At 37.4% G+C, this 17692-nt stretch overlaps 1 protein-coding gene across 1 annotated transcript; it reads right to left on the reverse strand.

Moving 5' to 3' along the window:
• Positions 1-1402: 1402 nt before the first annotated feature.
• LOC147216995 (P2X purinoceptor 3-like) lies at positions 1403-15597 on the reverse strand. The gene is made up of 12 exons (XM_086176989.1): positions 15211-15597; positions 12815-12950; positions 12262-12333; positions 11839-11908; positions 11615-11708; positions 8814-8891; positions 8589-8730; positions 7416-7552; positions 5882-5975; positions 5498-5563; positions 4862-4939; positions 1403-3947 (listed from the first exon to the last, which is right to left on the reverse strand). Exons 1-12 carry the CDS (start codon positions 15330-15332, stop codon positions 3825-3827), a joined length of 1212 nt encoding a protein of 403 aa, XP_086033115.1. The 5' UTR covers positions 15333-15597; the 3' UTR covers positions 1403-3824.
• Between the last annotated feature and the right edge of the window lie 2095 nt (positions 15598-17692).

The raw sequence follows: 17692 nt of genomic DNA on the forward strand, positions 1-17692 counted from the left end.
ATTGCCTCAAACAATGAACATTACATTTCTATATGATGTAAAAGAAGTCAAAACAAATTAAATCAATAACAGCATAAAGGAGTAAAAACAAGCAACTTCTACCGGGTTTTTATCTGCCGACTACCATGCTGCGGTTACCAGGAAAAGAAGCGGAAATTATGGTCTCCATGCATTTAGACGTTCTCCATGAGTCTCAACATTGCGTAGACATTTGAATCTGAATACAGCAGATATAGAAGACACATAAAAAATAAATAAACAAACAAACAAACAAATAAATAAATAAATAAAATAAAATAAAATAAAATAATTAATTAAAAAAAACACATAGTCACTGACTAGAGAAATCTGATTATTATTATTATTATTATTATTATTGATACATTTATGTATGCACTTCCTTATTAATTCTCAGTTTGTTTATTTGTTTTTTCATCTTATTTTGTGTAAAAAAATCAAAATAGATTTGAGAAGAATTGAGTTTCTTAACAAAACTTTTCTTGTGGAAAACCTAATGTGGCCCAGCCCCACCGAGATTCTGCCTCCAGCAGCCCCCAGGTAAATTAAGTTTGAGACACTTGATGTAACACAAGAGGCATATCAGACTGTTACAGTCTGCTTCGCAGAACCACACGCAACACAGGACCCACCCGTGTTTCTCCAGTGCCATGGTTCTGGCAGCAGGTGAACAGCCTGTCTTTTGCGCTGCTTGTATGAGCCAGGATAACGATTTGTTTATTCGGTATGGTGTCGGCACCGGAGAACACTGGTGCAGGCATCCACCAGGAGGCCCGGCAGGGAAGCACCAGCAATCAAAACAAAACTCGAGGAGTACTCAGGCCAGGGCTGGAAGGTCAAGCAGAAGGGCACTGCCCCAGAGGAAACTGGAAGGCCAGGTGGAGAAAACGCTGGCACTCATGACTCGAAGCTTAAGGAGGGGGCTCGGTCGGGAAAAGGAACTGCCATACTCCGACAGGCAGGAGAAAAGAGACTAAGAGATGCAGACCCGACAGAACTCAGGAAAGTCCGCGGGAAGGGCGAGGTGACGCGTGAGACAGAGGGCATGAGTAGGGATGCGTAGGAACAACCTGGCAACCAGTGGGACAGAGACTATTGCTTTTGAGTCATCGTGTGTTGCCATAATGGGCGGCAGCCGTATGTCAGCAGCTGTGAGCCAAACCACAACATCATCCAAAAATTGCAATCATGGAATGACAGCATTCATATAATTTTCTTTTCATTCCCAGTGTCAGAGAAATTTGATGTTGGTAAATGTTGTGTATGAAGAAAAATATTTAATTATGATCCTTTGGCCTCTGACTAATGAAATACAAACTGGTCGTGAAGATTAGCTTTCTTGTTTAGTCGAATTTTATTTAACATTGTATACGGTATCATATAAGCAAAGTCATACAATTACAGAACACAATTAACATGAGTGCTATTCATAAAAATAAACATGATAAAGGAGAATCACATTTAAATGACATAAAAACTCTAATATGTACCATTAACATGACAGAGGACAGACTAATTCACCACCATATGTAGAAGATATCTATGAAAAGGACATGTTTTAGCACAAATTCATGACACAAAGTAATTTCCCTCTGAAAGGATTCAGAGAAATGCTTGTTTGGAATTAAATCAACTGTAAACTGATGATCGAACATCAACCTTTTTTACAGAACAATATGTGAAAACATAATAATGATACTTTTCACTGAGGAAAGGAAAAATGGTTACACGTGAAAATTGGTAACAAAAATGTGGAAGAACAATTACATTTCAAAGTGAATAAGCTGTTACTAGCCTCTGAAATCTCTAAAGTAAAAAATACACATGAAAAAAAAATTACTAAAAATCTGAAAGAAGAAAGATCGCATTTGAAACTGTAGAAATGATTCACAGCATCTAAAACTTCTACAATAAAAATACAAATGAATAAAAATGTATTTTTAACCATTTTGCAAGCTCAACATTTTCAAATAGCAAAGTCAGACAAATTATTCCAGATAGCAGCAACACCATTTTGGTCTCGTAATAAAATTAATATATATACTTGTCATAATTACAGCAGTGATGCAAGATCACAGTGACAATAAACCAGTCTGATAGAGGGGAGACTTAACATCAAATCTGACCGAGTACTTACGTTTGGTATTGTAGTTAATTTTTTTGTGGAGAATAAATTAGATCATTAATTGAGATGTTCTGTAGCTATTTGCATGATCCCTGCGTTTGGGCTGCCATCACTGCTGTGGCTTTATCCTTGAATCACATCAAACCACAATTCAGCTCCATTACTCTTACATCTAGTGAAGGACTCTGGTTCAATTCCTGCAGGGGGTTTGTTAGTGTGGAGTTTGCATGTTCTCCCTGTGTCTGCATGGACTTCCTCCAGGTTCTCTGGTTTCCTCCCATAGTCCAAAAACATCCAGAAGGTTAATTGGAATAAATTCGAAAAATTGCCCAGATGTGTGAAAGAGAGTGTGAATGGCTATTTTTCTCCATTTGTTGGCCTAAGATCCGCTGGCGACCGGTCCAGCATATACCCCACCTTTCATCCCAATGACAGCTGGGATAGACACCAGCATCCCTGTGACCCTGACTGTAGGATAAGCGGTACATAATGGATGGATGGATGAAAAAATTGCCAATGAGAGTGAATGCCTGTTTTTCTCTGGCCCTGCGATCAACTGGTCCAGGGTGTACGGTGCCTCTGGACCAATGAAAGATGTGATAGCTGAGATAGGCTCCAGCATCCTCGTAACCTTGAGTGCAGGATAAGCAGTAGATAATAGATGGAGGTCCATGCAGACAACCTTCCTTACTTCTGCTTCATAAATTATTAGTGGGGAATTCTAATAATTTCAATCTGAATCTAAAATGGGGAATGGCACCTAAATTCCATAATACCAAACAAAACAAAACAAAAAAATATTTGCAATAAACAATAGTATGAACTATACAGAATTTCTTGAAAAACTGAAGTCTGTGGGTTCCTCTTTTCTCATGCATAACTTATGTAGCAGTAGCAATACAGTTTTCCAGGTATTAAGGATGGTTATTGCTGAGTGATTGACATGACTCAGACAAGTCACCACAGTGTAAATGTGCTCTATTGTAATTGACTAAACATCAAGACTTGATTATATTTTCGAGGCTCTTGTGTCTATATAGGAATTGTGTAGAATATTTTGGAATTTTAAATTTTCAAGTGAGAAGAAATAATGTTTTTTGGGGGATACCCCAGTAAAGTTGGAATGGTTAATATGAATTTTAAATAGCCAACAAATAGTTGTATGTTTGTGACTGTGATGGCTGGTCCATCTTCAACTATAAACACAATAAACAAGTCATACACAATTTATATATACTGTACACTTAACAACATGGCATAATGTATTAAAGGCTGATAATCCTTGAATATCATCAAAACTACAGTGCTAATTAATTTGAGAGTTTTTGAGCCTTGAATCTCACTGATTTCATATCAGTGCATTTATTATTAATTACTCATTTTTTTCAAAACATAAAAATTTGTCTTACCATGCAGCCATTATTTTTCCTTTTTTTCATAACTATATTGTCACTTGTTCTCTGACAAGTTCTTGTTCCCTATACATTCTTTGTGTTTTCAAAATCTGCAGTGTTGCAGATGTTTTTTGTGTGTATGCATATATATGTGTGTATATTTAAGTGTCTGTGTGTGTGTATGTGTGCGTGTGTATGTGTGTGTGCGTGTGTGTGTGTACATTAAAAGCCTTGAAAACAGTCAAAGCATTTGACATGACACACATCAATTCTGCTGCTTCCATGTATTAACTGTATCGTTCAATAGAAAAAGCACCTGAATCATTGGACTTCATGATTGACCGGTTGTGCCGCAGTGAGAGTTGGGAGCGGTACAGGCTGCTCTCATGGTCCAGTGCATCATCAGACACCTATGTATATATGAGAGACCATGAGACTGGCTCTTTAACCTCTGTTGTCACACTTATCACTCTCTCAATAATTCACAAAATTTATGTTGTGGGAGCAGGTTTATAGCAAGAGATTTGGAATCGCCTTTATATGTTAAACCACATACATAACAGACGGTACTATGGTTGAGGAAAACCACCAGATAATCCATATATCACACAATAGCTTTCTACTGTTCAGATTGGAGTTCCCAATGCTGTATGTCTCAGAAAAAAGGGTTGGATATCATGAAATTGAATATGGATACAATTATTGAACTACTTATTGGATAATAACAGATTAACATATTCACAGGGACAGCCGCAATGGTAATAACAATCAAATTGAAGATGTGGTTGCAAGTGGCATGTAGATGAAACAATAAATGACCTAGATTAAACTACATTTAATAAATCAGATTGAATGACATTTCGGTAGACTCAAAATAAAGCAGGCTTGACAGAAGTTCATCCTTTACCTGTTACAATATAAGAATTTGTAGTGAATATCAACCGTGCCTGCTTTACTGATTCAGTTTTGGAAAAATCTGGATAGTATCCCAATCATGCCACATGTTGGACTTACGACACTATAATAAGCCGAATTTGAACTTTTGCTGTGTACACTGTACATTAGTTGCCCACCACCAATAATACAACTTCCAGCATCCATCAATGGAAATGTTACTGAGAACAAAAAACTGTCAATCAGATTTTGTATTAGATTCATAATATAAGGGCAAACAGGACTTAAATGAACTGAGATACTATTAGATTCCAAAGGTGTAACTCTGGCCCTTTTTAAAGCTCAACATGCAATTCTTACTAAGTAACCACAATATAAAATGAATAGAAAAGGTCCACATAATTTGTCTTAACATATTAATAGAGTTTACCTCTTCAAATTTCTTGGCCTTGTATTGCTCTGCTCCTTTCAGGAAGTTCAGCAGGATAATGTCACATAGCACAGTTCCCTGCATTTTATCAAGGTTGTTAGTGAGATACTCAGTGGTGCAAAAGACAAGATCTGACGTTGCCTATTTTATTACACTCACTCATTGCTTTCAAATTGTATTTTTAGGTACTTACCTGAGATATGTACAGGTCTTAGGTGGTTTGCATAACTGAATGATGAAAATTATGTGGTATTGTTTAGTGTATTTGACACATATTACAAGTAAAATTGGCCTTTAGGCAGTTTGGTACAGTTCAAGGGTAAAAATCTGTTCATAATAAATGTTGGTCGAACTGAAGAATAGCCCTGAATTCTGCTTCCCTCAGTCACCAAAAAGGAGGAAAGGAAACGGCAATATTCTGTGTATACTTGCTTTTGTTAAGTAACAAAAAGGTTGTTGAGTAGCTGTTAAACGGTTGGTGTGACAATAATTTTGATCAACAAACACAAATAATGTAAAACTCAGGTTTTTTACAAGAGCATTTCAAGTATTGTTAATACCTATGAGGTATTTTAAATTATTCAGACAAAAACCAGGCCTTTGAAAAGGTCATGTTATCATGCTATTAACACTCACCACTCCCACTGAAGTAAAGGCTGCCACCATGTTGATGAGTGTGGGGATCATGTTGAACTTCCCTGCCTAGAAACACAGGTATCAGTTTCCCAGGTATCTCAAGGCTAATTTAATCCCATTTGTTTGATCACAGAAGCGCAAGGCAGGATAAACAAGTCTATGTTGCAAATTGGCATATTGTGGTCTGATGTTAATAATTAATCAATTAATATTGCTAATCGAAAGCATAAACATTTCTGCTAAACATCTAGTGATGCTAAGAAGACATTTTTCAGACTAATAGTTTCAAAACATAATATACAAGCATTGACATACTCAGATATATTGGCTTTTATTTGATCTAAATGTCAACTAAAACTGGATTAGAAAGTGTTATGTACTTACATTCCCATTGACAAGTACATCAAAACGAATGGCAAAGGCTTTGACTAGGGTTCGATAGTCAGTTCCATTTTCCATTTTATAATATCTTGCAAACCTTAAATAAAACAAAAAAAAAAAGAAAATATATACAGTGAAGATTTTGTTAAAGAGAGTTTATAAAAAGGTCAAAAGAGTAGATACAGTAGATAAGTGTGTCTCATGCTGGGATCATCTACCATGAATAAACCATGAATAAAAACACTTTGATTTATAACAGCTAAAGATGTGATTCATTGGATGTCGTAGGAATGAAACAGGATTGTACAACATTACTCACTTTAAAGATTATTTTGTGAGAATCCACCAACAAACTGATTTTGTCTAAAAGAGCTACTCTGTCATCCACAGATAAGATCAGTAACACTTGAGGACATGGGTACAAATACACAGAGGTCACTTTTATTTAACCATAAAATAATATGTAAAAATCAGATAACATTAATTCTCAGCAAATTCTATTAAGACTTTCAAAAATCAAAGTCAATATGCCATGAGTACAATGGTAAGACATTACGTTACATTATAAAGAAGTTTATATGTGATGGACAATTTTTTTGAACAATTTGAATATTATTTCACTGCATTGATTTAATCAGCGAAAAAATCATGATCAAAATGCACTCAATTTGGTCAAAATTGACAGAAAAAAAGGACTCTGCAAATATTTAAAAGAAAATGAGAATACCTGCACCTTTGACAAAAGCAGAGGGTAAGAAAAATGCTCTAACTGCTCAAATTATAAACTTGCCAGTCTGATCAGAAATTGTTTTTATGCTCAGAACATGCACAAATCCTTAATTTTAAACAGATAATTTTTCTGGTTTTAACATATTCTCTTCAATATCATCTGGCAGCTGCTCATCTGGTTTTCCTATTTATACTTGTATATTCTGTAAAATTCTGTATATTCTGTATAATTGTTCATAAGATATCTCTATATTATCCATTCTGTAGAGTTACTGTATAAGGCACCTGTATAATTATAGTTCCATCCATATATTGCAATTTGTTAATCATACTAATCACTACCTATTTGTACATAACCTGCACACAACAATTATCCACAACACTTGCACTAGTTGTACATATTCTGCTCATATATTTTCCACCTCTACTTGCACTGGCTGTAAAAATAAGAGAAAAAGAAAAGGAAAATTGCATTTATTCTTTAATGCTGCATTAGTCTGTAAATACTGCACATTCTGTACAGATGCACTTCTGCCTTTTGCACTTCTGATTAGATGCTACCTGCATTTTGTTACCGTATCATTACATGTATAATGACAATAAAGTTTGATCTACTCTCATCTATTTGTTAAAACCCAGTCATACTCAAATTGCTGTCACTCCATGTGCAAATATTATTTGATTGCTATTTCATGTACTATTATATCACCATTACTACTATATCAACATTTCACAGTACAAAAACCTTACCAAAATGACACTTAAAAATGAAGCCATGGACATCATCGGAATCATTGAATTTAAGTACCTGAAATTATAACCTGGTGAGACATTGCTCTTCTGTGACATGGCATCCAGACGGGTGAATGAGTAAGATGGTTTACACTGGTCATCTGATTTGTCCAGGTCACACGTCCACCCGATTTTTATTCCTATCACTCCTCCCTGGTAGAAGATGTGTATAGATGAGTCTTTGAGTGTATGTGTGTGTCTTCAAACGGTTAGCAAACATGAAACAGTGCAAGGAGATTGCTCTTACTCAATTTCTGGATGTGTCGAATTTGTTTATAAATGTATATAAATTATATATTTTTCCTAGTCAGGTTTCATTTGAATTTCTACAAAAACATTATAATAACATGGAGTTTCATTTAGGGGACAAAGACACAAAATTTGACTGTATCAAAAACATGTTTTACTTTGAAATGCTTTGAAATCGATTGAAAAAAAAAGATTGACTATTCAGTTGGAAAATAACTTATAAAGGCATAAAAACAAATCAGATCTGGTTTTTACCTGGGCAAGTGATAAAGCTGCAGGAAGAACTTACTTGGCATACATAGGATTCTGTCACTAGTGATAGTAATCACCATTGAATAAAATAAAAAAAAGGCCTAATGTTACAATTCAGGAGTCAACTATCACATGCAACTCTTCCTATGCCTATGTATATTAACACCACTGGTTTTCTTTACCGATGAGTCAAATGACATTTTGACTGATAGTTGGAAAGCTAAATAACAAAATAAAAGTAAATATGGAAAAGAGTATCAGAGATGATCAATTCTCCATAGACATACATTACATGTCTTTCTATCCGCAAACCCACTGTCATGGTTCATCTTTGTTGGTGGTGCACATTCCTTTAGCAAGGCATAATATCAAACTATAGGATTGTTTTTTAAATTTTTGCTCAAAACACACCAATACATTTTAAAATAGTTTGGGACAATCTCAGGCATTTGTGTTTTTTTATTGCAGAGGTTAATGCTTTAGGGATTATGTAAAGTTGTGAAAAGAATTAAAAAAATATCCGTTATGTTAAAAGGAAAGAAATATATGGTTTTAAGGTATGTAATGTGAAATTAGGAACAAGGCATGATCGTTATCATGCTTGTGTTTTGATTGTTACGAGTTATGCACAGAGAACTTGTTTAAATGTTTTGTGATCAAGGAAAAAGTTAGCAATATTTCATATTACCTTGTCTGCTAGTATGGTGAAGTTCTGCTGAGCATAGAGAACCACGTCTCCCACTCTGAAGATGGGGCAATAGATGTGGGTGACCATGTCAAAATTGCAGGTTTCAATGTAACTCTTTGTGATGGAAGGTAGGAAGTTCCCTCTGCATGCACAGACATATCACCATTTTGTCAGAGTTACTGTCTACTGAAATAATTACTGTGATGCAAATGATCATTGCCATACTTAGTGTAGTTGAAAGTTGGAAAGCGGATGCTATTTTTGATGAAAACGGTGAAATTCTCCACTTCCATCATTGGTATCCTGTAGGCACAAAAGGAAGATAGTAAAGAAAAACACATAGATTGTTAAGTCACACTTAATCAAAATTCCTTTGCTTTTGAAGTTAAGCAACTGTTTAAGGCCAGCCCAACTTGTAATTTTCCGTGTCATCAGTGCATCAACAGAATCATGTCAACTTCACTACAATATGTTTTTGGTGCAACACACACACAAAAAAAAAATATTTTAATTGATCCTGTATTAATCCCCATGGGGAAATTCATTCTCTGCAATTAACCCATCATAGATGAATCGTGACCAATAGGCTGCAGTCGACCAGCGCCAGGGAACCAGTTTCTTGCTCAACAACACTTTGAAAGACGAGGAGAAGCCAGGAATCAAAAACCAGGACTATTTGGTTACAAAGACGATTGCTCTACCTCCTGAGCCACACTGCCCCCAATAAATAATGACTAGAATCATGGGTCTACAAGTGGAGATGCAATTATTACCCCAAAATACTGGCTATAAAATATTAATGCAGCCTCAGGGCGGCATGGGCCAGTGTCTCCCTGAGCCGGTCCAAAGCCTAAAAAAATGCAGAGGGTTGTGTCAAGAAGGGCATCCGAAGTAAAACTTTTGCCAAAACCATACATGCGATTCAAACATAATATCCAGATCATATCAGATCTGGCCATTGGTCGCAATGACCTACAGGGAACCAATGGAAACTGGGCTACTGCAGGTCAAAGAAGGAGAGGAGGAAGGCATGTTCGGAGGCAGAGAGAGAAGAGGAAAGGCAAGAGTCTGGAACTGAGAGTAGGGACTTTGAATTTTGTGACTGTGACAGGAAAAGGTAGAGATTTGGTCAACATGATGCAGAGAAGGAAAGTGGATATACTGTGTGTCCAGGAAACCAGGTGGAAAGGTAGCAGTGGCGGGCCGTGCATTTTACACCAAGGCCTTCAGTGGTGCTCCGAATCAATCCACCCCCCAATAATTACTTTATGGCTATAAAAAAATTTTTATTATGCAGAAATGCAGTATAATGAGGGGTGCATCGCAGATAGATAACTCGTTTAGTGTTAATATTCGCCCAACTCTGGACTCTTCCACTGACACCCCCTGCGCGTTATCGATCATGCACCTCGCGGCTTTGTCCGGGACGCAGCCCGGCACCCCAAGGGCCACAATTCCAAGAGTGTGTAAAGCAAGTTCTTATTAAGAAATAAACCCAACCATTTCGGCGATGGTATAAAATGACCGCGCCTCCCTGGCTCGGGGCCAGAACCTCCTCACCTGCACATCCGCTGGACGCGTCTCAGCGGGTGTGCAGAGAGGGTGAACCATCCTCTCGGGGTGACATTCATTGTACCTCGGGATATCTCTGGCCCAGGATATCTCGTAAGTGTATTTCCTTATTTTGAATACACCATTCTTGCTTGATCAGTTCCTGACCATTATGACGTTTTTTCCCTGAATGAAATCTGAGCACACCGAGACAAAGTCCGGTCCCTGGCGGGGGTCACAAAAATGGACAGAAGCCACAATAAATGCCTTTGTAGCAAACAGCTGCAAAACATAAAAAACACCAATAATAACCTTATAAACTTTCAGTATTATTAAGGGAAATAGCAGCATTTTACTCACCAAAATTCTGATCATTTGTAGACAAAATCTATCCTCCTTCCTTTCCTCAAACAGAGTTCTATTATCCTGTCACACAGATTATCTGTGCGCTTCGTCTCTAAGCACTCCCAGCAATACAATTTGCAGTGTACCTCGGAGCCTGTGAGCCAGGGCTACCAGTTGTAGTTCATGGCTTGAAAAATGTCGGACAAATCCTTTCCTGGTTGTGACAGGTTCGCTAACCTTTCCTTACGATGTCCAGCTTTTCTGCAGAACTCCATCTAGAAAATGGCTTTAACAATACATTAGCAACTAAATCGATTTCTTCTCCTCCTGCAGCCATTGTGGGTTGACAATACCGATATTAAACAAACACAACTAATTTCTTTTCGCAGCTCCCTAGTGCACTTCTCCTCGCTAATACACTTGTCCTCTCTGTGACTATGCAATCCCAGGGTGTGAATACCTGACGTTGCTGTAGCCGGTCTCTAAGTGGCGAAGCAATTTTGAAGGCTTCATTGCCTCATTAGAGACCCAGTCGCTGCATATTATGCAGAGCGGGCTTGGTGCATGGGAATCACCTGTCGCGATAAATCCATATTTCAAACAGGACTCCTGGTATTGTCTGTTGAAAGCGTTCTTTTTCTTGGAAGTCATAGGCTGTTCTCTTCACTGTGCCTTTTCCCCTTCGCAAAAACCTTTCCATAGACATTTGTTTCTTAGTCATTTTGCTAGCTGGGTTAAATTCATCTCAAGTGACCAAGATATAAATGAGAGAATCTTTCAAAATAAAAGATCGTTCAGACTCAGATAATAAATAAAACGGAAATAATTCATTATTTCTTCCGCGACCCGGTACCAATTGATCCACCGACCGGGGGCCCGGGGGTTGGGGACCACTGGTCTATATTACCTTGTTTAAATAATATGGGTATGAATAGATTAATAATACTGTTTGAAATCTGTTCAGTCAAATTGTATATAGATATATTGTCTATATATTGTATATATTGTATATATATGTATTGTATCTATATGGTGCTAAATCACAGATCAGTTCTGGACCACACTTCTCATCCTCATCTTAATGAAGTGTCGAAATCCCTGTTGATATTAAATCAGAACATGGTACTTACACCTTGACAGTGTCTATCTCAGCAGGACACCATCCTTTGATCTCACAGCTTTGGTAAGTGCTGTTGAAAGGAACACATCTTCCTGTAAAAATTCCTAAGGAGGCAAAAATAAAATATATATATTTTACTTTGAGATTCAGCTTCACAATAGTTCTAACATAAACAGTCATTACATTTTATCATGAAAAGTTGAGGTTCTTAAGGGATATGGTTACAAACCTCACCATTTTGACCTGTCTTGTTGAAGAATCTCGTGCAGTCACTGTCTTTGTTACAACTATATGATTTATCACTCTGGTTAACAGGGAAACACACAATTAATTATCCCTTTAGAAATAGTTATTCAAGGATAGGCAGTTCTGAACCATGTCTGAGCTACGTTGTGCTGCCAAAGTCATCTGGCAGCAGACCAGATGACCTGTGAATGAACCAGAATTGGTTCAGAAGAAGTAATAGGCCAAAAAAAATTATAAACCAACCAATACGGTCAACTTATTTTTGATCAAACATTCATGCTATACAGTACTATATATGGGCCAAAATTGAGCTTTTGAGATGTATGCTTTAGCTGGAACATCAATACAGTATATAAATAAAAACAGCAAGAGGAGGATCTCATCGACACTAATATATTGAGTATAGCTGACCTCAGGACAGTATCCTTGGACCTGATTCTCAGACATTATCATTTTGGTGATGATGCAGAAGACAGAAGCACCCTGCAAAATACATTTACAGCAAAAAAAACATCACTGTGTCATAATGCTGGTCATTATCAATCAATTCATTGATCATCCATCCGTCTACCCTTAGAAGGCGCTTCTCAATAGGCTTACTGGACTAGTTAAAAAAGCAGTGTTTAACCTTACTGAACAAAATGGTCAAGCGCACATCTGTTCAAAAGCATATATAGGATTAAAACATAGACACACACGTACAGACTTGGGGTGTGAATTTGTCAGGTAGTAAGTCATATAGTATGTGCATCACATGATCATATTGTACTTTCAGGACCTTTTATTTATTTATTCATTTTATTTTTGGTATACTTTCAGTTGCATAATGTTATGTTGCTGTTTAATGGTTCTTCCTTTTGATGTTTTGGGTCTGGCCGTTTTTCAACCATAACACCATTTTGCCTGTGGTGCGACAACAAACGGACAATCTCTATTCAACAGATCTTCTCTTATTTGTCCATACCTGTGTTGGAGTGACATAGTCTGCAACATCCATGACTTTGTCATTATAGTATCCATAACCTTTGACCTTTGTCATCACTGACGATTCAACAGCTGTGTCTTTCACCTGATAGGCCTTCTCATGAAGAAATACCCACCTGAAATACACACAATTTGATTATAAACTATTAGGTATGTACAGTTTTTAGCGCTCCTCTCCTATTTATGTGATCCATATTTTCAAAAATGGAAACATTAAAAGAAACGACCAGAACTTCAAGATTTAGCCTGTTCTTCTCAGATGGCCTTCTAAAACTTGTACCTTGTGCATAAAAAAGACCAATGAGTTAAGCTGACCCTTTGCACAACACAAAATGCTGTAATATAATAATATTGTCATTAATTATCAGGGCTGGCCTACAGCACGATGTATCTTATTTATTTACCTTTTGGAAATCTAATAATTGCATGTCTTTTTTTCATATATAAATGTCCCACCATTTTCAGGACACCTGCTTGAGCTGGATTTGTGGCGTATCCCGGTTTCAAAAGTTCAGCTCATACCTGCGCCAAAATTATTTTCTCCCTGTGCCCAAATTCAGTTTTCACTCATAAGTTATTTGTTCTTCTTTGTTTCCCTCTGGTGCAGCTTTTTTGGGGGGCCCTCTAGCACTGGCCCTTAGAGGGGGTAATACCGTCATGCGTCGTCTCACTGCTCTCCCTCCATTGATATCTGCCAAGTGTTTAATAAGATCGCCAGCGCTTTGTTAGTTCCCCTTCTTGGGGGTTACAGCCGCCCTCTGCTTTTATTTTTGTATCATTTACAATATCTTATCTCCTTGTGTATCTCCCCCAATGTTCCCTCTAAGCTGCGCAACTGCGCAATTGCACAGAGCTCGCACACTCAGCACACAAGGAAACCCATCCAGCGCAGTGAGCATACAGTAAATGAATTAGATATATAACATGTTTTTCGGTATCATTTTGCTGTGTAACTCAGTGAGACAGGTGTCCCGCCAATCAAACAATATGATGCAATTACGCTATGCAACCAATCACGGAATTGACAGTACTTGCGCACGTGCTCTGCCCATACACGCCATGTAATAATAAAGTGTGGCGGAGTTAAGTGACGCTAACACTAACATGCTAACCCCTTATCATCGCGAAACGAGCGGGTAGTGAATGTGATACGTCCACTCACCAAACCAAAGTAAAAAGGAAATGCAGTTCTTTTAAGTTGGAATGGCTGTCGCAGTACGTGCAAATAGAGGAACAAGTGGTGAAACTGGGTGATATTTTTTCTCATTTGAGTGAGAAGTAGTTAGCGAGTTTTCTGATGAAAAAAAATTAACTAAATGGAAGCTGTCAAGCGACACATTCAGCAGAAAAGTAATATGAATGCCGTTGGAATTATATGAAGACTCGAGATGGGAAAAGGGATCGGTACATTATTGCGGGAGAGCGCAAACGACCGGGAGTAAAAGAACGAGCTGTCAAACAAAAAAAGTCTGACTCTGAGCAAATTAAAGTTCTCATTGACAATATTTTATTTGCCATCAAATTGAACGCAATCATTGAGATAGTGCAGAATGAGACTGTGTAAGTGGTGTGTGGTCACAGCGTGCACATCTAATGTTGCTCACAGTGGTCCTCAGTGTGCTCAGGGAGGTTATCTGTATGCCCAGACATGTGAAAAATTAGAGGGAATATTGATCTGCCCTGTGTTGATTTCCTGTTTTCCTTTGTTCAAATAAAAATCTTAATTCTGCATTGTGAGTCCAGCATTTGTGAATCCTGACAAGTGTTTGTCTCGTTAGGATGTTATTGTTACTCACAATATGAATGTCAGTGAGAGCAATGATTGCAGTTAGATGTGCCTCTAAGATCGACTGGCGACCGGTCCAGGGTGTACCCTGCCTCTCACCCAATCTTCAGAAGTGGTAGATAATGAATTAATGAAAAATAAAATAAAAATAAGGAGGACTTTTACACCAAAGAAACAGAGCTTTTCATGGAAAAGGAAAGGTGCAGGACCTCCATTCAAAAATAAGGGTAAGACCACACATTTTTCAGTTCAGCAACAATGTGAGATAAGACAAAATAAAAAATAAGATTTCCCTGAAAATTGCATGAAATCATGACTCTTCATTCAAAGCGCTGCTCTTGGCTCAACCCACACACACACACAGTCATATAAAAATCCAGTATGTCAACGTTTCTGTTGTCTGTTTTCCCTGTTGCCATTTCAAAATCTTATAATAAAATATATAAAATATAAATATATACAATTATATAAAATAAAGCAGAGCCAGAAAAATGTAATGATCAATACCTTCAGGACCAGTAAATAAAATTCTTGTATTCTGGCCATTTGTTAATGTAATTTAAGTGAGAAATAAAATGGAACGTACTCACCCAACAAAATAAGTGATGATGAGAAGTTGGACAACACGATTGATGATGCCAATAGTCCAGCTCTTCACCACCACTGACTTGGTGGTTTCATATGTGAAAAAGTCAGTTATGCAAGACCACATTGCAGCACTGTGCAAGGATAAGAAATTGGCTCAACTTCTGGTATGTGTATGCAAGTGTGTCATAAAAATTTAAAAAAAAAATCTTATTCAAGCCTATTGAAGATGCATATTTCAAAAATGACGTTTCGATCTTCGGTGTAATTTTGCTTGAGAAAAAAAATATGAAAATTAAAATTATAAATAACTGAGTGCCGGATCCAGATATGTTTCTTTAGTGATGCAATAATAGACCTAACCAAATTTTTTGAACGTACGCCCTTTCTTCTGTTACGTTAGAGCTTCGAGATTGAACTGTTTTAGAAAACAGACAAATGAACAGCTGTTGCTCTCTCTCTCTCTCTCTCTCTCTCTCTCTCTCTCTCTCTCTCTCTCTCTCTCTCCTTCCATATGATATGGACTCCTCCTACTTTCTATTCACCCAGTATTCTCCAGTCAACCTATTTGATAAAGCTATGTGCCTGTAAAGAATTAAATTATAAAAGAAGGATACTTAACTTGAATCCTTGTGCTGTAGAAGATGGCAGATTTAGCAATACAATAGAAGTAAAAAAAATGTTGTTGTTCTTAGCAATATCATGTCTTAACAACTCACATCATCCATTTTATTCATTATTTAATTTGCTTCTCCGTGAGGTAAGGACGGCATGGTGGCACAGTGGTGAGAACTTCGGCCTCACAGCACGAAGGACCCTGGACCCCCTGTCTGTGTGGGTTTCATCAGGGTTCTCCGGTTTCCTCCCAATCCAAAAACATGCTGGGGGTTAATTGGAAAAAATTGGGACAATTGCCCCGATTGAGTAAGTGAATGATTGTTTATTTCTGCATGCGACTCTGCGATTGACTGGCGACCGGTCCAGGGTGTACTCCGCCTCTCGCTTGATGACAGCTTGGATAGACTCCAGAATCCCCCGCAAACCAGAGTGTAGGATAAGCAGCAGACGATGGATGGAGGACATTGTGACAGAAGTTATTTTTGTAAAAGTAACAATTCTGCATTCAAATGTAGTGATTTGAAACTGTCAATTTGGTGACGTAGCCTATCTAAAACTTAAATATGTATTTGGAAAAAATCAGAAAATCCGTACTGCTCCAATGAGTAGATTAGACTGAATAAAATTAATCATGCTTATTTTCCTTGGATGCCTTTTCAAAACCACCATGTTTTTGGTTAGGCTCATTTCATCGCTTTATTATACTAGCATGAGAAAGACTGCATAAATAATGATAATGGGGGAAGATATAGGGTTAGATATATAGATATATAGGGTTAGATGGAGGAAGTTGATTCGCTGTGGCGACCCCTGAAGGGAAAAGCCGAAAGAAGAAGAAGAAGAAGAAGAAGAAGAAGAAGAAGAAGAAGAAGAAGAAGAAGAAGAAGAAGAAGAAGAAGAAGAAGAAGAAGATATTCCTTCACACAAGAAGTGAAACCGAGCAACTACAAGATAAACATTTCTTGTTTTAAACTGCATTCCAGCCATCATATCAGATTCGAACCAAAGTGGTTTAGTATAAAAGCCTCTGTATCTGTCTCATATATCAACCTCTACATCCAAAATCTCACCACAAACCACATCCAGGAGATAACATTTCACACTAATCAGATAACAACTGCCTGTCTTCTAATGTCATCTTTGGATGCCGCCATTAAACCACAGTCACTTATGATGAGTCCGCAAATGGACTGCCATTGGATAAGAATCTGGAAGTGGAAGTATCATTAATTCACTCTCCAGTTCCTTTGGAAGAAACAAGGTTAAAGGAGTGACAGTCAAAAGGGGAAAGACAACAAACTAACTGAGGTCATACAGGGAGAGGAGGGCAAAGATGGAAGTATACCTATCTATATCTAAGCCAGAGGTAAAATAGCATCAATTATAAATTAGCATGCAAAGCCAATTAACAGCAGACAAGGATGAGGACCAAAAATTAAGATGTTGCTTTGTTTAAGTTTTATTTCTATTGTTTATAACTGGCCTTGGTTTCAGTGCTGATCGATGGCTAATAATCTTTGTTGTATTTAGATCTCTGGATGATTTGTCAGTTTCAGGGCTTTTGCAGATGGTGCTGTTATAGCCAATCTGACAATCCAAGAGGTTTTTCTCGGATAAAATATTATTTGTCGCCAAATACATTAAAACTGAGCTTTTTGTTGAATAAAAAGTGAAATGAAAAAAATTAATTACACATATTTCAACCCTTGATTTCTTGGAATTTAGATTACTGCTAAATTAAGAGCAAAATTCAGTGTCTGACTTAGAAATTAGAATAATGTGAATCAATGTTGCTCGAAGTCCAGTGTAAAGTTTCCACTGTCAGTGATAATTTATGCAGCCATGCCATGTGCTGGTCCACTGCTTTTT

The sequence above is a fragment of the Fistularia commersonii genome, chromosome 29 (assembly GCF_037954325.1).
Source record: "Fistularia commersonii isolate RoL2024-O1a breed Wild chromosome 29, RoL_Fcom_v1.0, whole genome shotgun sequence".
NCBI classification, from domain to species: domain Eukaryota; kingdom Metazoa; phylum Chordata; class Actinopteri; order Syngnathiformes; family Fistulariidae; genus Fistularia; species Fistularia commersonii.